The sequence below is a fragment of the Cucurbita pepo genome, chromosome 1 (assembly GCF_057944985.1).
Source record: "Cucurbita pepo subsp. pepo isolate OVF chromosome 1, ASM5794498v1, whole genome shotgun sequence".
Taxonomy (NCBI): Eukaryota; Viridiplantae; Streptophyta; class Magnoliopsida; order Cucurbitales; family Cucurbitaceae; genus Cucurbita; species Cucurbita pepo.
The window spans coordinates 17,818,947-17,842,190 of NC_141798.1; the positions used below are offsets into that span (position 1 = coordinate 17,818,947).

Consider the following 23,244-nt stretch of genomic DNA (forward strand, 5'->3'; position numbering starts at 1 on the left):
CATGTTTTTGCCTCGTTCAGTTTCTTTTTAACCTAATTCGAGATGTCATATAAATATCTCTATTCAATCTTAAAATGTAAGCATTCGAGCGAATACAAAAAATAATATACTTATTTTTTTAAAAATAAATTATACTGAAAATTAAAGTATTACTTTGTTTGAATTTTGGTAAATATTATTTTAAAAAAATTAGTGGATGATTGAATTATGAAATTACAATATTTTTTAATTTGAATATTAAAAATTATACCATTAACTGAAATAAAAAATTAAATGGTATAAAACATATCTTAATATATTTTATACAATTTTTATTCGGTTCGGTTAATTCGAAATTTTTGTCTAATAAACTTAAAACCGAGCTAAATCTATTTGGATTCAGAAGAATTAACCTAACCTAACTTCTATATGGATTGGGTGGATTCAGGCTAACTTCTATATGGATTGGGTGGATTCAGGCTGTCAGGCTGTCGGGTTCAATGTACCAAGGTTTGTTGTTTGAATTAAGAAAATGTGAAGCATTTATTTTATTTGGGATTAAAATGGTGGTGGATAAGTATTGTTGCCAAATGTGTTGTGTTTTATTTTTATATTATATGATTTATAAATTTATTTTTTAAAAAATGAACATATGTCGTCCGTTGGAAAACGACAAGTCGAATGCGACGGCCCAGCATGACCCAGCCCTTTCCGTTCGGCTTCGGATGGCAGTGCGTCTCCTTCCGCGCGTGAGGCAATAAATCATTTTATTTCCACGTGCTGTCATTTGATTTTTTTTATTGACTCGAATGTATTTTTCATAAATTACAAATTCTAATTATTTAATTATTTAAATTTTCTTTTTTCTTAGTTTTTTAACTTAAAAAAAAGTTTAATAGAATAATTTCTTAAAATTCATTGTGCCCAAGATTTTGACATCGACGTTTATGTGTCTATTAAAAAAAAAAATTTGTGCGGAAGAAAAAAACATTGACAAAAACTAAAAAATGAACGAACTTTTATTTGGAATATGTACAATGTTCGTTATTGTAAGCTAATTTCTCACCACCTAGCTAATCAGATACGAGTCGGTTAACAGAAGTGGGATTGAAAATCCTCTATTCCAATCTCTGTCACTTTTCTTCTATTCTTTCTCTTCTCTTGTTCTGATACTATGTGATATGGGGAAATCATCTACAAGGGGAGTAAGATTCGGATTACCTTATTGATCGAATATCTCAAGGCAAGAACATTGTTTGAGATTCGAATCACTCCACAAGCAAGATCGATCATGTCTAGCTTGAATGATTCTTGTTGATCAAATATCTCAACGCAAGAACACTTGTTTGAGATTCGAATCACTCCACAAGTAAGATTGATTATGTCGAGCTTGAATGATTCTACATGCAACCTAAACTACATAGAATTGCAAAGAAACTTAGCCATTGGCTAAAGAAAGCACAAAAAAATTTTTTTACTACATTTTCCAAGTCTACTTCCAAATACAACATACATAACTTTATATAGACTCAAAATGAAACGGTTGCATTCAAAGAGTTGTAACATTCATACTTAATGGTCATAATTAACCATTAAACTTCAAATAAAAAGTAAATAAAAAGTGTTAAAATACATTAATGAAAAATAATATCTATAAATTACTCTAAATTGTAATTCACCAAAATTTATAACATGAAACTTCATTCTTCTTCCATGTGGCATGAATTAAAATATATTTTGATAATTTTAACAATATTTTATTCACATCTTCCTTGAAGCATATTGTAGGATTGATGTCTCTTGATTCATATCATTATGTTAAGAATGAGAAACAGAAGTGGGATTGGAAGTCTTCTGTTTCGATCTCTATTTCTCATTCTTAACAAAGTCCCTCATCGATTAAATTCTTCCTTTACTCTTCAGCGTTTGAGGTATAAATAGTCGTTTCCAACTACCAATGTGGAGTCTATAACTGTAATAAGAACACTCAAGTGACTCCGAGCATGAAACGGTTGAAGTTGAAGTTGATGAGTTGAATCTCAATGAAATAGTGGAGAATATATGTATTAGTCCTTAATCGGTTGGTTATGAACCGGATATCGGTTCGGTTTGGGTGAGGATTAGGAGTTGGTTTAAGAAAGCGGTTCAATCGCCTCGGCAGAAAATATCTCCGTGGTCCAAATCGACGGTTCAGATCCATTTTCTTACGCTACGTCTACGAGCGGAGAAAAGTACAATGATTAAGGAACCATCCATCATCTCTTGCTGCACAAAACCGCCAAAATTCCGCTGTCCGTTTCGGTACAGTTTACTCCTCTTCCATTTCATTTGATTTTGTGATTTCAGCGATCGGTTTAACTCGAATCGATCGGATGAACTGGAATTCGTTCCACACACTCGTGGTTTGCGCCGAGGAAATTTTCGATCGAGATTGAATTCGTTGCTCTAGAATATCTTTTCGGAGAAGGTTAAATCGGCGGATTCCAATGGTACGCATTTCCGTTGAATTTTTAACTCATTTGATTCTCCATGTCTCTGCAAACAAATATCTGATTGTCAGTTTGTATTAACTTGCAACATTGTGAATTCTGCGACTGTAGTTTCTGGTTTATTTTTGAAACGATTACTGGTTTCGAAGTGTATAGTATAGTTAAGAATGTTTTAGAAGTGTAATGGTACGGAAATAAAAATGAAGGCGAGATACAGGGAAGAAATCTACATTGCTTTTGTGTTTTTGATCTATGGGAGTATAAGGCCAGAACGAATTTTATCAACACTCTAATACGTAGGCCAGCCTTTTAGTTTGATTCATGAAGGAATTCATCGACTATTGATACGAATTAGGGGATGAATTAATATCGTAGAATGGAAGTTTTAATTCTTGTATAGAGAATGGAGGTATTAGCTTAGCACAATGAAGAATCGCAGTAGTAGAATGTTTCGTTTAGGATACAGAAAATCGCATTATAATGTCTAAACCTCCATATGAAGAACTTCTTGCTCATAAAATTCGGCTGATTCTGTTTTTGTACAATTTCTTGTGTTGAAGAACGAAAGATAAAGTCCGTCTTGATATTATCCTTTTCTACTTCATATCAAATCTCAGTTAACTTTTCTTTCAAACGACATTATCTGATTTTATGCATTTCATTTCTCATATTTTTGCTTTTAGTTCAAACTTTTTGAATCTGCCTATCAGATTCTACATGATGCAGAGATGCACCCGATGAATGTCATTCTGGCATCAGAGTTGTGTTGGTCGTAGTGTAAAGCGTTGTTATCTCGTCTTAATGCTACGATTTTGTGTTGTTCACAATAAATGATATGAAAAGATTTATCCAATTAAAATTTAACAGTGGCGCACAAATGCCCCTTCCCTAATGTATATTCATACTTTTTTGAACTTCGAATTTTGAAACTCCAAAATTGGGAGAGTCTAAAGACTTTTTAGTCTTTATGAAACGTGAAGTTTAAGGATCCATTGTCATAAAATTGAAAGATAGAGAACTATTAGATATTTTTTTAAGTTTAAGGATTTATTAGACACAAAGCTAAAAGTTTAAATACTAAACTTGTAATTTAGCATCAAAGGCACATTAGCATGGCGTACTTCTCCTGTTTGAATCGGAGTTTGAAAGATCAGGCCGAAAGGCGTAGTCGATGGACAATAGGTAAATATTCCTGTACTACCCCTTGTTGGTCCCGAGGGACGGAGGAGGCTAGGTTAGCCGAAAGATGGTTACGCAAGATGCCCCTGTCTTTTCGAAACTAGTCCTAAGTTTCATAACAAAATCATTACCAAATAGGACTAAGTTTTCAGGTTGAGGAAACTACTTCCTTTCTTTTTTGTTTGCTTGTTTTTTTTTTTTTTTTTTTTTTTTTTTGTTCAATAAAAAAATTAATTTTTAGAATCAATCCAAGTGTACATTGTTGCTAGTATAACCGTCCCTAGTGAAACTAACAGGTAGAACTAATTTCCTTAGTATTATCTAGGACTAAGTTTTCAAGTTGGAGGAAAGCACTCCCTTCCTTTTTGTTTGTTTGTTTTTTTAAATTTAATTTAAAGAATCAAGCCAAGTGTACACTGTAGCTAATGTATACCGTCCCTAGTGAAAACTAATAGGTAGAACTCATTTCTTTTGGACAACTCAGTATTGTCTTGGTGCAAAACTTGTTAAGTTAGGCTGAGCATGCTAGAAGTGTAATTAATGTCTCACAGAAGTTCTTGGTTATATAAGTACAAATAATATTGTACGGTTATGAAAATATGAATATGAAGAAGGGCATGTTTCCAAGATAATAGAAAAGTAATTATTTCTCTTTAGTAAATATGGGATGTTGGTTGTCTTTTGATTGGGATTGTAATGTCATTCTAGATCATAACTATGAAGTCCCACATCGGTTGGAGAGGAGAACAAAACATTCCTTAGGGTATGGAAACCTCTCCCTGGAGACGTTTTTTAAAACTTTGAGGAAAAGCCCAAAAAGACAATATTTGCGGTGGACTTGATGTTACAAATGGTATCAGAGTTAGACACCGGGGGGTGTGTCAGCAAGGATGCTACACCCTTAAGGGGGTGGATTCTGAGATCCCAAATCGGTTAGAGAGTGGAGCGAAACATTCCTTAGGGTATGGAAACCTCCCTCTAGTAGATGGATTTTAAAACCTTGAGTGGTAGGGGCTTGGGCTTGGGCAGTTACATATAACCAAAATAATAGTGGAGATGAAAAGTTTGTTGGTAAATTAAAATTAGAAGGAAAATTGGCTCCTTACCAATAACCTTGCTTGGTTAATTCCTTAATCATTACCATACATTTTGGCCAAGCTTATTAGTGTTTTGGCCTTACATATGCAGTTTATTGTAAGCTTCGTTGATTATGCTCGACAGTTGCATATTGTTTTAACTTTAACCATCACATATTTACGACTTAAAGCTAATTTGCACGGATTTCAATTCATTTGCAGGACTTATGCATCCCGTCTTTGAAAATTCCTCTCAATTTGCTATCTATTACTTTAACTTTAACAGGTATGCTTTACTACAGATCTTGAAACTTTTGTTCAGTTTCAAAATTATGCTCCATTCTTATTGCTTATTGGCTCAGATTTCCAAATATTTTATGGATCTATCATGCATTAGGTTGTTTAGTAGTTATGCTTTATAAAATCATAAATTTCTTTGCTCATTGAGTTTATAAATATCTTACATATTACTTATTTTCATTATCAATATTTTACCAACAATTTCAAAATTCTAAGTGTAATTTTAAACTCAAAATTAGTAATTTGTTGGCCCATTTGTTTGGCCCATTTGTTTTTTGTTTTCTTTATTTTTTAAAATTAAATTTATAAAGTAGGTTTTTTCTGTAGTTTTGAAATCTAGAAAAAAAGTAATTTTTTAAAATTAAGGACCATGGCACGAGGAACAATTGTAAGACAACAAACATAATTTTCAAAAACAAAAAATAAGGATCTTATCCCATTTAATAACCATTTTGATTTTTGGTTTATTGTTTTTTAAAATTGTTTTTGTTCTCATATTAAATGAGTTTGATTACAAATATAGAAAATGGAGCTCTCATGCCTTCCCAGACTATATGAGATTCTTTAATTCGATACTACTTTTACAAATATTTTTAAATTTCAAGCCAAGTTTTAAATTTTATAGTTGTAGAAAGGTGTTTGTGTCAAAGCTAGAAACACAGTCTATATTCAATTGAAAAGGCATTTTCAAAAACGTTTTGAAAAGGGATAGGCTTTGAGATTGAAGATTCTGTATTCTATTGGAGTAGCCGTGTAGGATGCGCATTGTCTTGAAATAGTCATAAGTTTGAAATTCTCTTTTTACATCTTTGGTTTTCTCTTTTTAAATGTTTAATAGATTTACAAAGCTTTTCCATTTATCCACTTAAACATATAATTAGTGTCGACTTTTTATAATATACTAAATATGAAATAAATATTTTAGAATTCTATTATATAAAGTTAATGAATTAAGTTTTATAATTTAAAATATGTTAGAATTTATTATATACAAAATTCAAACTTATGACTATTAAACATTTTTAAAGTTTTAAAACATATTGCATTAAAAAAAAATTTATCACACATTTTTCCTTCTTAGTCTGTAGAAAATCGACAAAAAGTAGAAAATTCATTTATAATAGAAGATTCTTTTTTGGTGCAAAATTAGCACAAAATTTATTGCTATATACTTTTTGAAAGTCGTCTCACAAAAAGAATTATTAGTAGAAAACAATAAGTACAAAAAAAAAAAAAAAATGTTCATAATACTTTTAAGTGATTTATTTGTAATAAAAAATTTATAATTTTTAAATTTCAATTTGACATATAATAGTTTAGTTAAATTTTCAAAAATTTTAATACGTTATAAACCCCTCGATTGAAGTTCTTAGACATTTTTTAAATTTATTGATCATTTTTTAAATATTAAATGTTATTAGATACGAAATTAAAATTAAAAAATCCATGGACTTATTATCTCCATATAACCTATTATTTAATTAAATTTAATAATAATAATAATAATAATATTTTTTTTTTCAACAAATCAAATTTATTCCCTCCTAAATTAAAGATATAATTGTAGTACTAGAGACGTGGAGACTAAAAACAGGACAAAACCATGTTGATGTCATTTTGAAAAAGTTGAGGAGGCAAATACTTTCATTTTTTTAGGGAAAAAAATTAATTTCCACTATATATTTCTAACTCTAAAATTTCAATTTATCAAATATTTTCATAAATTTAGCTAATTGCTACAAATGTACCTTTCTTATGTAAACATTCATTACTTTTTTTTTTCATTTTATATATGTTTTTCATTAAATTATAAAATATACCTCGACAAGATTAAAAAGAAAAAGACACTAGAGCTAAATATTTATAAAAATTTGATATTATTGAAATTAATGAGTTTAGTAAGATTTTAATAGAAGATAGAAATTATAACATTGAATAAAAATTATTATCTAATTTAATAAAATTGAAAAAAAAAAAAACAAAAGAACTTATTAGGAAACGTTGTTGTATTATCCTAATTAAAATAAAATATTTAAATAACAAATAGGAGGCTAAATTCAAAATTCAAAGTGAGTGAGTGTTGAATTTTGAATTAATATTGGAGGCATTTGCCTCTGAGTTGGAAAACCAATAAACAACAAAAATTAAATTAAAAATATCCAAACATAATTTGAAAATAGGTGTCTCCATCGGGTGGGGTATTTTCCATTTCTATTTCAAAATTAATTTTTTCTATATTTTTAAATAATTTCAAAACTAATTTTTTTAATGAATTTTCTATATTTATTATAAATTATTTTAGCAGGAAAATAAAAGAAATTAAATACTATTCATTGGCTTTAGCACAAATTTATTTCATTTATTTATTATTATTATATTTTCATTTCTCTTTATATTTCGCGTACAAATGAAGTAATTAAATTGTATATTTGATCTTTGACTTATCTTTCTTTTATGGTCCCGAAGTTTAGAGTTATTTTCGGTTTAATAATATTATTTTATTTCTTAATTTCCATAAATGCATGATTTTTTTTTTAAGAATAAAAAACAAATTTTATTTAAATATTTGCTTAGAGAGAGAGAGAGAGAGAAACATGGGGTGCTGAAAAAGACGACCAAGCAAAAAAAAAGAAAAAAAAAAAGAAAAAGACAGATTCAGTGACCGTTTTGAATTCAAATTCAAATAAACTTGAACCGTAATCTGACAGCTCCTGTGACTTTCGAAGGTTGCAAAAAGGACCCACACAGAGGGAACAAAACCCAAAGGACACCTACAGATGGAGGTATCAGATTCGTCTGTGACGCTCAAAAGGAAACCCGCAGGCGAAACCTAAATGGGCTCCATCTCTTATGTCCGCTCCTAACGAATACCGAGTTTTGGATCGACGGTCAGGATCTTCCTGAATTCAAAATTATCCAAATTCCCCGCCTTAAAGAAAAAAACCAGTAATTAATTAAAATCCCCTTTATTATAAATCACACTTGCCCTCTCCCCCTCACTTTCGTTAACGCTCTCTGTTCTTCTTTCGCCGTGTCTCTCTTCAAATCCTAACCCCATCGGTCAAATTCTCTTCAAATCTCAAGAACTTTAACTGTCTTTTGTTTCCCTCCATCCCCCACTTTTTTCTTTTGGTGGTTGATTTTGATTCTGCGCTTTCTTGGTGCCTCTCTTCTCACGCCAAGAAGGTTGGAGTTGGAATAGAAGAGAGATTTGTTTGAATTCTATTAAGTTTTCTTTGAATTTCTTAAATTCTCATCTGGGTTTGATCCGCCATGCCTGCCCATAATCGCCGCTCGTCGTTTTCGTCGTCGACGTCCTCGTCGTTGGCTAAACGACAAGCTTCCTCGGCTTCCTCGGCTTCCTCGACCAACAATGTCGGGAAAGTTATGGTGGTTCCGCCGCATTTGGCGAAGAAACGAGCTCCACTTGGTAACTTAACGAATCTTAAGAATTCTTCTCATAGTGCTGCGAAAGGCTCTGTTCCGCCCCCTGTTTTGGTACTTACTTGACTCTTGATGGTTTTTGTTGTCTGGATTCATTTCGTTTCGTTTTGTTTTTTTTTGGAATTTGACTTTGTGGGTGTTTCTGAAATGAATTGTTTAAATCTTGTCAATGGAGCTCAGTTTCATTGCTGAATCTCTGTACCCTTTATTGTTTCCAGGTACCCTGTGCAACCAAAGCTGTCAAAACCAGAAAGACACCGACATTGCTCGATGTCAAAACGACCAGTGTAGTTGTCCCTAGCAATGTCACAACTTTCTCAAGAACTGATGCCATTGCTATCTCAAGTAGTATGGCTGTCTCTCCAACTAAATCAGATGGAGCTTCAGTTTCCATGGATGAAACTATGTCTACTTGTGATTCTTTTAAGAGTCCCGACGTCGAGTACGTGGACAATAACGACGTCCCAGCAGTAGATTCTGTTGAGAGGAAAACTAAAAGCAGTCTCTGCATTTCAGGTCACGTACCAATTAAAGGTGAGCTCATGGACAAATGCTTGAAGAAGTGTTTTTTTAAACCAATTGTTCTTGTTTTGTATAAATTTCTCAGCAGCTGTTTTGGTGCCATTTGCAGGTAGCATATGCAACAGAGATGTACCAGCTGAAATGGAAACAGATGGCTGCATCATTGATGTTGATACTGAATTCATGGATCCCCAACAATGTGCTACAATTGCTTGTGATATTTACAATCACTTGCGAGCATCTGAGGTGATCATTCTCTTTAATTTACACCCATCCGAATTAATTATGGGAGTGAGTCCCACGTTGGTTAATTTAGTGGAAGATCATTGGTTTATAAGTGAGGAATACTATCTTCATTGGTATGAGACCTTTCGGGGGAAGCCCAAAGCAAAGTTATGCGAGCCTATGCTCAAAGTGGACAATATCATACCATTGTGGAGAGTCGTGATTTTTAAGATGTCTGATTGTTTAATGTTATTGGTTCAGGCAAAGAAAAGGCCTTCTACGGATTTCATAGAAAAAGTTCAGAAGGATATAAATTCAAACATGCGAGCCATACTGATTGATTGGCTCGTGGAGGTAGCAGAAGAGTACAGGCTTGTGCCAGATACTCTATACTTGACTGTGAACTACATCGATCGATACCTATCGGGGAATTCGATGGATCGACAACGGTTACAGCTGCTTGGTGTTGCTTGTATGATGATTGCTTCGTAAGAATTCGATACCATTGATGATCTTTCCGTTTCGTTTTCTTTTCGATTCGATCGTTTGATGTTGACTGTAAGAAATGTGCATTATTCCAGAAAATATGAAGAGATCTGTGCACCTCAAGTGGAAGAATTTTGTTACATAACTGATAACACATACTTCAAAGAAGAGGTTTTGCAAATGGAATCATCTGTGTTGAATTACTTGAAGTTTGAAATGACAGCTCCAACACCCAAATGTTTTTTAAGGTAGTCAGTCATTGAATTGTTGTTGTGATGTTCACTTTACTTTATTTCATTTCACCAATGACCTCATAATTCTGAACCATTGCTTCTTTGTTGCAGACGATTTGTTCGTGTTGCTCGAGGCGTCGATGAGGTTTCATCGATGCAATTGGAGTGCTTGTCGAACTTCATCGCCGAATTGTCTCTTTTAGAATACAATATGCTCTGCTACGCCCCGTCGCTCATAGCTGCCTCGGCGGTTTTCTTGGCGAAGTTCATTCTTCTCCCGACGAAGAGACCATGGGTATGGAACAATCCTCCATCTCCTCTAGTATTTCTTTGATATCCCACATCGGTTGGAGAGGGAAACGATACATTCCTTTTAAGGGTGTGCAAACCTCTCCCTAGAAGACGTAATGACAATATCTGTTAGCAATGGACTCGGGCTGTTACAAATAGTATCAAAGCCGACACTGGGCAGTGTGACAGCCAAAACGCTGGGCCTCCAAGGGAGGTGGATTCTGAGATCCCACATCGCTTGAAGAGTGGAACGAGGCATTCCTTATAAGGCTGATTGCTGTATGTAACGAGCAAAAACGAATAATATCTACCAGCGGTAGGCTTGGTTATCCTGCAAATAAACCAATTAAGCTCATCCTGCTCTTGTCATCTTTGGTACAGGACCTCACCTTGCAACATTACACACATTACCAGCCATCCGATCTCGTCGACTGTGTTAAGGATTTGCATCGCCTCTGCTGTAACAGCCATAGTTCAAGCTTACCAGCAATCAGAGAGAAATACAGCCAGCATAAGGTCAGCTTCTTATCCACTTCTGCCTGACAGAACATGATTCTAAGTTATTCATACGTTGTTATGCTGATATGTTGGTGTTTTTTGCTTCAGTACAAACATGTGACAACCAAGTACTGCCCTCCGACAATACCGACCGAGTTTTTCCAGAATCGAACGCAGTAGAGATTTGAATTCCAATGCTCAGTTGATTAGTAGCAGTCTGACTTTAACAGCAGATAGAGACAGTTGAAGATTGGAGAGCGACATAAACTGCCACTGCTTCTTTCTGCATAATGTCGGGATCTTGGCGGATGGTTGTAATGTTGTAGCTAATTACGAAAATTCCGAGATTTGTACAAAGATCAGTTCATATGTTTGTCATCCTTCCTCATAATTTGATGATATAAAGAGCAATGAAGGGGAAGTGACTCCCAGAAATCTTTACATTGATTCTTTTTTTACTTCATCTTAACATTGTGATTATAGACGTTGTGTTTATTGTCGGTCATCGGCTTTGAAATTCTTCTCGTCGGGTTCATTGACGTGATATCCAGGATATTTAGCCTTGATTTATTGAAGGATCGGGGTTACTAAACTAAATGGGTTCAGATACCACAAGAATATTTGCTAAAATTACACCATTTAGACGATGGTGAAAGTTCTCTTTATAATCATTTACAGAGTAAATGGAAAGAGCGATAAATAGATACAAGATATTTGCGTCGAATATGATACTTATGGTGAATCGTAATAAGAGACGGTTGAGAATTATTGAGAGTGAGTTCCACGTTGGTTAATTTGGTAGAAGATCACGAGTTTATAAGTGAGGAATACTATCTCCATTAGTACGAGGCCTTTTGGGGAACCCTTAAAAGCAAAGCCACGAAAGCTTATGCTCAAAGTGGACAATATCATACCATTGTGGAGAGTTATGATTCCTAACGTATGAGAGTCTTGCTCTAAACTTAGCCATGTCAATAGAATATTTAAATATCGAACAAAGAATTGTGAGCTTCAAAGATGTAGTCAAAAGTGACTAGAGTGTCGAACAAATGGTGTACTTTGTTTGAGGGCTCCAAAGAACGGAATCGAGCCTCGATTAAGGGGAGACTATTTGAGAGCTCCATAAACCTCAATGGAGGCTTAGAGTGTACTTTGTTCAAGCTTGATTTAATTTAGTGGAAAATCGTGGGTTGCCATGAGAGCTTTTGCTCAAAGTAGACAATATCATACAATTGTAGAGAATCGTGATTCCTATTAGAGACTAACATACAAGATATTTATTTTTATCCGCTGCACAAGGGGAATCATTGTCGTCGGTTGGGAAGGTGCAGACGTCGAAGGCGTAGAAGAACTGGCCACGGGCGGTGAAGACTATGCTGTCACCGCCGTGGGCATTGCCGCCGACGGCGGAAGGAAAGAAGATAAGTGAATAAGTAAACAGAGCAGAATCAGAGACATGGCCAGTAGTGAAGTGACAGTCGAGACGACAGAGGTACAGAAAAGAACAAAGAAGAACAAGGGTGCCGTAAATGGTTGGGAAGTGGACACGCTGGCAGATAAGTGGGTCCCACATTTTTGGAGTTTTGTTGACGTGGCAAAGCATTACAGGGTTAGTTACATCATTTGTTTGAAATTTTGAAAACAAAAATTTTAAAATAATAAAAAAATACTACCAAGACTAAAATGTTAATTAAAAAATGTAGAAATAATTTACAAATAAATAAAAATACGAACATATGAAATAGTCACACTCAAATAAAAAAAAAAAAAAAAAAATTAAAAAAAAAAAATGAAATTGACAATTTTTTGGAATCATAATAACAATTATTTTTTCGCGGAAAAATATAGAAAACGAAAATTTGATCAATGAAGAACATACTCTCAAGTGAATGCGTTAAGGAACTGAATCACTGTAGCAGCTGAATTTTCTCTGCTCCTCACTTTCCTGGAAATTTACAGATTTTCTCTTCCTCTCTCTCTCTGCTACAGAAGTATTTAAAAGTTTTCGGCATTTCAATTTCAATCCAAATCTACTGAGCATTTCTTTTGTTTTTCGCTTCTATCCTTCAGGAATTTCTGCGATTTCATAAATGAGCTTTTTGAGGCCGTTTATGTTGTATTCTACGCTGCGATGGATGACGTGCTTGAGTTGGGGTTTTCCAAGATGGCCTGGATTTGACGGCTTGCTCAGATGTCTTGTGGTTTTGATTTTGTGGTCTATGTATTTGGAAATTCATTTCATTCCATCGTCGTCAATGTATCCAACTCTTCGTATCGGAGATCGGATTCTCGTCGAGAAGGTAAATTTGTTGAGTTCCTCTGGTTTTAAGATGAATTTTGGAATTATCGATCAAATTTTGAAATCGATTTAGGTTTCTTCTGTTGTTCTGAGTTGATTTCTTGAGTTCGCCTAGATTTTTTAGGGCATTTTTGTGCATGTTAAATGATGATCGTAGAAAAGTAGATGTGGATTGAGATCAGATCGAACTCTATGTTGGTAATTTACTTTGGATACTTAAACCCTAGAGTTCTCGAGACAAATGAAATGCTCAACGATAACATGAATGAAAGGAACTGTTGATGTCATTTACCTTAGACTGTAAGGAAAATTTTCATGTGATCTTTTTCAAACTAATACTTAATGTTCTGATTGCATCTTGTTCTTCTACAGGTTTCTTATTACATCAGAAATCCTTCTATAGATGACATTATAACCTTCCGAGACCCGACACAGGTTAGTTTACAGATGACTATCCTATATGTCTTTTACTTCAACAAATTTGCTTTTTAACAGGACTCTGTTGGAATTATGGTGTGCTATAGCAATCTGGACGCAGAGAAGAGAACCTCGTTGTAAAGAGAGTTGTTGCTAAAGCCGGAGACATGGTTGAGGTATGTAAGAGCTTTCTTATCGTTACACTATTGCTATGTGTCACATTCGTACTCTTGCGGTAGTAGGACAGCGATTGTGCGACACTTGTTCTAACTCAGTGAACAAGTCAGCTGTGAGATATTCGGATTCTCAGACAACGTTGCATATGGTTGAGCCTTGAGTCACGTTTGAGAGAGATTTTTTAGGAAACGTGAGCGAGGAAATGCGTTGAAAACAGTTTGAAAGAAAGTAATGTTATAAGCTAAAAGCGAGTAGGCAACAATAACGGTTTTGATAACATATAAAAACCGAGTAGGAAGAAGTGACAACTAGTGATATCTCTTATAGTACATTTTGGGGCATTTTAGCCATGGCGAGTGCAGTCATGATTTTGGTGAATGGTCACACACCTCCGTATTGACACAACATGAAATAGTAAAGGTGTATCTAAGATGAAAGCTTGTAAAATGAGTTTGGAATGGGCATGCGCCATGGACAACACGTTTTGGACAAGCATGACCAGGATATCCAACATGCGGCCATAGACAATACGCCTTGGACAAGCATGATCGGGATATACGACATGCGGCCGTAGACGCTACGCCTTGGACAAGCATGACCGTGAAACTATGCAACTAAACATGGTGCCAATAAATGTACACTCATAGGTACCCCTAAACTGTGGCTCTAGTAGTAAGAAACTATGATACTTGGTGTATCCGAGGTTCTAGGTTGTTCAAGCCCATACAGAAAAATGTGTGAAGTCTCCTAGAGATTAGTTAGAGAGAGCTACGAGAATAATGCAAGAAATGGAACTCCTCAAAATGTATATCTACGTTTCCTTATTATTAGTCAGAAACTTCTACAGATTCCACATCAATTTGCAGGGGAAGACTCCTAGAGTTTAAGAAACTAATCATTTATGTGGTTTTTATCCAACACCTTCCAGGTTTGTGAGGGATGTCTCTATGTCAATGGAGTTGCTCAGGATGAAAGGTTCTTAGCGGAGCGGCCAACATACACCACAAAGTCAACTGTGAGTTTTGTTTCAAACTCTATCTTCTTTTTCATTTCACTGCATCATCCTGCAATTTTCTATGACAGCACTAAGACTTCTAAAGCACGTCCTTTGGGATTTTATAGCAGAATCGAAATGGTTAAGTTGATTTGATTATGCAGGATGATTGGGTATGATATGACTTTGATAGACTCAGTCTCCTCCTCGCTGACATATTGGTTGATGTATGGCTCTGATACTATTTGTAATGCCCAAGCCTATCGCTAATAGATATTGTTCTCTATGGGCTTTCCCCTCAAGCTTCTTAAAACGCGTCTGCTAGAGAGAGGTTTCCACACCCTTATAAAGAATGCTTCGTTCTCCTCCCCAACCGATGTGGGATCTCACAATCCACTCCCCTTCGGGGCCCAGCGTCCTTACTAGCACACTGCCTCGTGTCCACCCCTCTTCGGGGCTCAGCCTCCTCGCTAGCACATCACCGGGTGTCTAGCTCTGATACCAGTTGTAGCAGCTCAAGCCACCACTAGTAGATATTGTCTTCTTTGAACTTTCCTTTTCGGGCTTTCCCTTAAGGTTTTTAAAATGTGTCTGTTGGGGAGAGGTGTTCACACCCTTATAAAGAATATTTCGTTCTCTTCCCCAATCGATGTGGGATCTCATAGATTATCTCCGAATTCATGGCATTGATATGTTGGAATTAGATGTGCTCATCTCTGACTAAAACCATATTAGTTTCCCACAGAAAGTAACTTGGAGTTTCTAGTTGTTAATTTTCGCTTGCTTCGAACTCGCAGCAAGTTCCAAAAGGCCATGTTTACGTGTTGGGCGACAACCGCAACAACAGCTACGACTCCCATATTTGGTCAGTGTTACTAAGTTCATGTTATATATGTATGTTATGTTTGCTGGGTGCTGGGTGCTGGGTGCTGGTTCTGATCATCTCTGTTATTGTATTTGATATAAGTTGCAAATAGAAGTGAAGGAATGGAGTATTCATTTCATTGTTCTTCATTTGAACAGGGGACCTCTTCCCATCAAGAACATTATTGGGAGATACCTCTGGTCTTGCCACAACCCAACTACCAAATGACTTCATTTAACACCATCAAGTTTGTAAGTTCCACATCCTCATATAACATTGTTTTATTTTTCTTTCATAGATATGATTCTATGAATGCCGAAGAAACAATTTTTTAAAATTTTTTATTCTGATGTGTGGTTCGTTAACTGGTGTGTTTATAATATTTTTGAAACATGGTATTAATAGTTGCGTCATATCTTATTTATGATCGTCATCATTTTTGTTACGTAGTTTATTAGCATCTCAAACTCTCTCAATCGTTTGACAGCATTCAGACATTCATTTTTCCTTTGAGATTTATCCCGAACTTCTTTTTTCCATTTTACAATCAATAATTCTAGCAACTATATGATATAAAGTAAGAAATTGAAACCATATATTTACAAAGTAAAGATTCTATAATCTAAATGCTTGATTATCTCCACCCATTTATATGATTTGATTCTAACCAAATATTTTAGTATCAAATCTCTAATTCTATTTTTGAGAAAAACTAATTAGGGCAAATTAATTATAAATTATATAATTAATTAAATAGAAAATTAACAGAAATGACCAAAAAGATTAAATTCTTAATTTAAAAGTAAAAAAAATATATAGATATTTCTAAATTCAAAATTTAAGGATAAAAATATAAATAATTTGAAATATTATTTAAAAAATGTTTATAAAAAAGAAATAATTGAAATTCACGTGTCTCTATCTTTCTCAACCACTGGTATGACATGTCTATCTTGTCAAGCAACTTGCACTTCCAATTGGCCAATCATAGGAGGGGTTTTGTTCCATTCACATTATCAAAGAACACACTTCAATTATTTTTCTTAATTTCCTTTTTATTTTTAAAAACCACTTTGGTTTCAATGGGTTGTACATACTTTTCAAATTCTCAATCATTTTCTAATATTATATGTATTTCCAACAAAATTAGTGTATAGCACTCTGTATATCACGACTCTCTACAATGGTATGATATTGTCCACTTTGAGCATAAGCTCTCGTGCCTTTGCTTTGGACTTCCCAAAATGACTCATGCCAATAGAGATAGTATCCCCATTTATAAACCCATGATCTTCCACTAAATTAACCAATGTGGGACTCACTCCCGTAATTCTCAACAAAGTTTTGGGCAAAATCAAATGCGCCGGCTCATTCTTCAACAGGCACGCGGTCAGAGTCCTGGTCTCCTCCCACCCAGGGCCCTGGATGCACTAGCGATCAGCACATGGGGGAGTGGTTGCCCCAGTTTCTCAGCCACTATACTTATACGTAGAGTACCTTATGTTGAACTAGATGAGCTCACGTACAGTTTCTTTTTGTTGGGGGGTGAAAAATTGAGTTACGGTTAATATTTTTTTTACATTATTGTGAGAAATGTTTAAATTTGATGATTTTGACACGTATAATCGACAACCAACCCCCGAAAAAAGAGTTAAATCATAAGTTTAGTCTCTAAATTTTTAAGTTAGATTAAAATCATCATGTGCAAGTGTTATATTTTGAGTGACTTTTTTTACACTTGTCACCTAAATATAATTTTTTTCTGACACATACAGTGATCATTAATATCAGGGTATGACGTAATATGATGACACTGTGAGATTAAGGATATTTTCAACGTACCGTCTACTTTCATATTGATTATTACGTGTGGGTCTCATCGACCTAACTGAAGTCAATGATATATACTAACCTAACCATTAAGGCTATGCTATATCGAAACTTATGAGTTGACATGTGTTAGTATTATTTATTTCGTACCATTAATATGTTGATAGGGATGAGCTATTATAATTTGATAGGCCATGACTCTTAGTGCTCTCCTCCACATTCTAAGATTCCCAAAATTTTAAAAAACGGTCCATTTATACTCGAAGTATATTCTTTTTATTTTTTATTTATTTTTAAGGTTCGAAATGAAAAAAAAAAAAAAAAAACCATAATTTATTTTGTTTTAAATTATATAAAATATGTCTCAAAGTTTTTTTTTTAATAAATAAAAAAATGAAAAGATAAGGATTTTTGAAGATAAGTATGTCCTTTTGGATAAATTTCTTTTTAAATAATATTATTTGTTTAAAGACAAAATTTTAATATTTTGAATTTGAATTTATGGATTTCATAAATCCCTTTTTAAATAAAATTAAAATTTTGATTTCGACTTTAAATATGTTTAATTAATTATTTATTTATCTTATTGGATTCCTCATGATGAAAAGACCTAAGGCAAACCACGAAGAATTTGAAGAACAAAGTTTGATGGTGGAGGATTCGCCACGTGTACGAACAGAATGAATTGTGACCCCACACCCATTATCTCAATTATGAGTTTTAATTAATTGAACAGTTAGTCATTTGACCAAAAATAAGAAATTATTACATTTTCCATAATTAGATACATAGTATTAAATTATTTAAACATTTAAAACATAAATTTATTTTTGTTTTTATTTTATTTAATGAGATTTTAATTATTAGTGTTTTAAAAATAAAATAAACAATTCCACGATCCGATCCAATCCAATTTAGGTTAGGTTGAGAACTCTATTCGAATAATCTCGGGTTAGTCTGTATTCGAACCATATTGTAATACGTTGAAAATTATTGAGAGGAGTAGTCTCACCTTGGCTAATTAAGAGGAATATCGAGTTTATAAGTAAGAAACGTTATCTCTATTAGTATGAGACATTTTGGTGAAACTAAAAGCAAAATCACGAGAGCATACGCTCAACGTGAATAATATTATATTATTGTAGAGGTCTGTGATTCCTAACACTTCACACAACCCTTGATATATATTCTCTCTATCATTTTCAAGAAAAAGCTCGTGAAAAATACGAGACATTTGAATGTTGTATTAGGTGACATTGTCTTTGTTCCTCCTTTTGCCTTAGGATTGATGCCTAGGCATCACGACTTCGTCGAACCTATGGTTTCGAATGAATCTTCAAATTGAATCAACTACAACATAATAATATATATCATTCCAGCCTAAGATTTAGTCAAGATTTTGGGTGACCTCGACGTTCCCTTACATCCTTTGAAGTGCAGTCATGATTGAGCCGTAAAAAAGGAAGGTGCAACTATGACTGAGCCTTCAAAAAAGGTGTAGTCATGATTGAGCCATAGAAAAGGAAGATGCATCTTATCAGCTCATTCATGTACCATTTTTTTACTCGAACGTGCACAACATCCACGAACACAATCCCCATATGACTGAGCCTTCAAAAAAAAAAAAAAGTGCAGTCATGATTGAGCCATAAAAAATGGTAATTTTTTACTCGAACATGCACAACATCCACGAACACAATCCCCACATTGGCTTGGTTTTTTCACGTCGAGCATCAGAAAATGGTATTTTTACGCATTTAACCCTTAAAATAAGAATAACCATTCAAATAATAATAAATAAATAAATAAATAAAACTTTTAGCCTGGCCCAATTGATGAAATCAAAAATGGGGAATCTATGAGATTAATGTCTCTACTTTCTCTTAATCAAAATTTTTTTGATTCTTTTTTTATATATTTTAATTAAAAATGAATAATAAAATACGCTGCAAAGAGTATAAACATTTATCCGTCCCTTTCACACGTAAACTTTTGACAAATAATATTCCTTCAAAAAAGCAAAATTTTGGAGACATAGAACAAAATATATACTATACCTTATTCAATGGTCGTATTTTTCACTCCTTTCACTATTATCAAAAGATTAAATTTCGAGTATTCAAAATTTATATTAATAAATTAAATCATACCTTTGGACCGTCCCTACTTTTTTATATTTTAATTTGTATATAATATATTTGACATGTCATTTAATAATATATTATTTTATTTACGAGCTTATGATAGGTGGGAATTTGATTCCCTTCCTCAACCTATGGGAATAGATATTTATTTATTTATTTGAAGGGGAGCACAAAGAGTGATGGTCGACTGAGTTTGAGATTATTTAAATAAAATCGCTTTTATCGAAATTATTAATATTAATATTAATAAAATAAATAAAGAAATAAATATTAAAAAAAAAAATGTATTCTTTGGCTCCTCTACACTCTTTTTGTGTATGGCGAAGGTTTAACCATCCAAGAACCTAATTCTTCTTCTTCTACTTCAAATATTGAATAATAATGGTGGGAGGAGAGTGCTCGCACGTGACTCTCTCTCTCTCGCACGTGACTCTCTCTTTCTCTCTCTAGAAATGGACATAGTTTCTTGTACATATTGCCTTTTTGTTTGCTATATAAAGGCCTATTGGACATTATTTGGATTCACACAAACTCAAACCCCTTATCATCCTTATTATCTCCTCTTCCTCTAAGGCCCTTCTCTCTCCTCTCCTAAACTTTTCGTTCGAGAGAGAGAACCAAACGTAAACATCTCGAGCGAAGGGTATCTTAGACGGAGTCGAGGAATTTATCTATCAAGGTCAGTCAGTCCGTTGGTCCATTGATCCATGTATTATTTCATCTATTTCCGTTTGTAGTTGTTTTGTTTCAGGGAAGTTAGTTATTGATTAGAAGTCTCGTTGTTTGACCTAATTATATACTTAGATTAGATGTGCATCGAGTATGGTTAAATTTATTGGTATCAATGTGTTGGGTTCTTACCGAAATGAAAAGGGTAACAATCAATTATTGTTGAGTCATGCTCGGTGTAGTTGGATCGATGTGAAATATGATATATAATAACCCAACAATTTTTTTTTTAAGAAAATAAAAAATGGGAGCTGACAGGAAGCTGAGATTTTGAGTCAACGTAGTGAAAGTTTTAGTCGGCAGTCAACGTAGTGAGAAAGATTTAGTCGGCAGTCAACGTAGACACGCATTTAATGGCGTCCAATCCTTTAGCCTCGATTAAACAACACGTGCTTTCTTCATCCTCTATAAAACCAAGATTTTGTCCCTTTTTCTTCATAAAAACATCTTTCAGCCTGGTTTTTTTTTTAAAAAGACTGAATTTTTTTGTTCTTTTTTGTTGGATTCTGAAGATGGGTGAAGATCAAGCTTTTGGGGTTTCCTCCGCCGCCGTTCCTCAAGGCGGTTCCAAGTGCTTCGACGACGATGGCCGCCTCAAACGAACTGGTAATTCCGGCGAACATTTCTTACACTAAAAACAGAGTTCTCTGTTTTTCTTCAAAACAGAGTCTTATGGTGTTTTGTTCTGTTAATTAGGGACTATTTGGACTGCAAGTGCTCATATTATCACGGCGGTGATCGGCTCCGGCGTTCTATCATTGGCATGGGCCACGGCGCAGCTCGGATGGGTTGCTGGTCCGGCGGTTATGTTCTTGTTCTCCATGGTTACTTATTACACTTCCATTCTTCTCTCTGCGTGTTACCGGTCCGGCGACCCTGTTTCCGGCAAGAGAAATTATACGTATATGGACGCCGTTCAGGCCAATCTTGGTGAGAAAAACTCCGAATTTCCGGCAATCAATTGAACTTGAGCTTGTTGGTAACGTTTGATTCATTTGCAGGAGGATTGAATGTGAAATTATGTGGGCTTGTTCAATATCTCAATCTTTTTGGAGTGGCAATTGGGTATACAATAGCTTCAGCCATAAGCATGATGTGAGTGAAATTTTTGAAAGATGAATGATTTGATTCTTTATGTTCATGGGGTTTTTGTGTTCTTATGTTCTTGAGGGGCTTTGAATTTGCAGGGCAATTAAGAGATCGAATTGCTTCCATGCTAGTGGAGGGAAAGATCCTTGTCAAATTAATAGCAATCCTTATATGATAGCCTTTGGGATTATAGAGATAATCTTCTCTCAAATCCCAGATTTTGATCAGCTATGGTGGCTATCCATTGTTGCTGCTGTCATGTCTTTTACTTACTCAACCATTGGGCTTGGCCTTGGAATTGCTCAAGTTGCTGGTAAATTTTCAGACATGTTTTGATTGTTTTAAGGATTCCACGAAGTGGGTTTTGATGATGTTCTTGTTTTGATTGTTTTAGGAAATGGGAAAGTTAGAGGGAGTTTAACTGGAATCAGCGTTGGAACTGTTACTCAAACACAAAAAGTATGGAGGAGCTTCCAAGCTCTTGGAGACATTGCTTTTGCATACTCTTACTCGATTATCCTTATCGAAATACAGGTATGAATCTCAAGAATTCGATGTCAAGTTTCGATTCGGTTTGATTAATTGAGCTATGTTTTGTTTGACAGGACACTCTTCGATCTCCGCCTTCGGAGGCCAAGACAATGAAGAAGGCTACTCTAGTAAGCGTGTCGGTCACGATGTTGTTCTACATGCTTTGTGGTTGTGCAGGGTACGCCGCGTTCGGGGACTTGTCGCCGGGAAACCTCCTCACGGGGTTCGGGTTCTATAACCCTTATTGGTTGCTTGACATTGCTAATGCTGCTATTGTTATTCATCTTGTTGGTGCCTACCAAGTCTATTGCCAACCTCTCTTTGCCTTCTTTGAAAAGTACGCATCTGAAAAGTTTCCTGATAGTAAATTCATCACCAAAGAGATAGAGATTCCGATTCCCGGGTTCCGCCCCTACAGACTCAACCTCTTCCGGTTGGTTTGGAGGACGGTTTTCGTGATCGTGACGACCGTGATCTCGATGCTTCTCCCGTTCTTCAACGACGTGGTTGGACTCCTTGGAGCTCTAGGATTTTGGCCTCTCACGGTTTACTTCCCAGTGGAGATGTACATTGCTCAAAAGAAGATACCAAAATGGAGTTCAAAATGGTTGTGCCTGCAAATCTTAAGCGTTGCCTGTCTCATAATTTCGATAGCAGCGGCGGCCGGTTCGGTCGCCGGGGTCGTCCTAGATCTAAAGACCTACAAGCCCTTTAGCACAAGCTTTTGATTCAGATTGATCAGGCGCTGCAATGAAAAGGGGTTGATCCAAATGCCATTTTTAATTCAAGTTCTTCATAAAAAAGGCTTCAAACTCTGAAGCTTCTCTTCTCTATTGGTTATTTTTAGTGTTGTTTCCAAGAAAATAGATGAAATCATGATTGTACATGTTAAAAACTATGATCTTTCCAACTTCGAACCCTTTATATTTCCGATCGAACTAAAAAACAAATGAAACATTTTCGTGCTATCTTTTTCAGTTCAAAATTTATCGAATTTTAAAATGATAATCTATGTATTATTTACTCAATTGTACTCGAATCGACGTTATTATACTACTCGAAACTTACCATATAATACTCGAACTTACCATAATCTTACATTTGACTTTGAATAGCATAAACTGAAAAGTAGTGGAACCATTTATCAAACAAATTCCCATAAAATAGCAAGTGGTCAAAGACAGGTGGAACAACATTCAACCTACATTTTTGTAAGTTTGACTCTGTGTTTGTGTAGTATAGTTATGGTTTGAGACATAAATTCATGTAGCAAAAAAAAATTAAGTTTTAAGAACTTGTTTTTATTTTGGGAATTTTGGTAAGAATTCAAATGTTTTGAGAAAGAAATAGGAAATTTGTTGTCGAGAATTAAGTGGACATCGAACGAAAATGACATTGGGTCGTGTCCCTTGAGTTGGATGTTGAAATATAGGGTTGGGCTCGTACA

The 23,244-nt window shown here is 34.7% G+C and overlaps 3 protein-coding genes across 4 annotated transcripts; all 3 read left to right on the forward strand.

Moving 5' to 3' along the window:
* The first annotated feature begins 2,266 nt into the window (after positions 1–2,266).
* Positions 2,267–11,169, forward strand: LOC111802623 (cyclin-A1-1). The gene is made up of 10 exons (XM_023687058.2): positions 2,267–2,468; positions 4,946–5,009; positions 7,750–8,521; positions 8,686–9,001; positions 9,099–9,235; positions 9,476–9,702; positions 9,796–9,948; positions 10,045–10,228; positions 10,606–10,740; positions 10,831–11,169. Exons 3-10 carry the CDS (start codon positions 8,297–8,299, stop codon positions 10,900–10,902), a joined length of 1,449 nt encoding a protein of 482 aa, XP_023542826.2. The 5' UTR covers positions 2,267–2,468; positions 4,946–5,009; positions 7,750–8,296; the 3' UTR covers positions 10,903–11,169.
* Positions 11,170–12,557: 1,388 nt separating this feature from the next.
* LOC111802635 (chloroplast processing peptidase) lies at positions 12,558–15,907 on the forward strand. Its single transcript, XM_023687070.2, has 6 exons — positions 12,558–13,022; positions 13,394–13,456; positions 13,546–13,614; positions 14,544–14,630; positions 15,407–15,474; positions 15,633–15,907. Exons 1-6 carry the CDS (start codon positions 12,813–12,815, stop codon positions 15,700–15,702), a joined length of 567 nt encoding a protein of 188 aa, XP_023542838.1. The 5' UTR covers positions 12,558–12,812; the 3' UTR covers positions 15,703–15,907.
* A 4,060-nt stretch (positions 15,908–19,967) lies between these two features.
* Positions 19,968–22,707, forward strand: LOC111779578 (amino acid permease 3). Of its 2 annotated transcripts, XM_023659645.2 has the most exons (7): positions 19,968–20,127; positions 20,690–20,783; positions 20,874–21,107; positions 21,179–21,272; positions 21,365–21,579; positions 21,661–21,800; positions 21,872–22,707. In XM_023659645.2, exons 2-7 carry the CDS (start codon positions 20,690–20,692, stop codon positions 22,523–22,525), a joined length of 1,431 nt encoding a protein of 476 aa, XP_023515413.2. In that variant the 5' UTR covers positions 19,968–20,127; the 3' UTR covers positions 22,526–22,707. The 2 variants fall into 2 exon arrangements, with proteins under 2 accessions (XP_023515413.2, XP_086985057.1); XM_087128931.1 differs by lacking the exon at positions 19,968–20,127 and having other exon boundaries at positions 20,621–20,783.
* Positions 22,708–23,244: the final 537 nt, after the last annotated feature.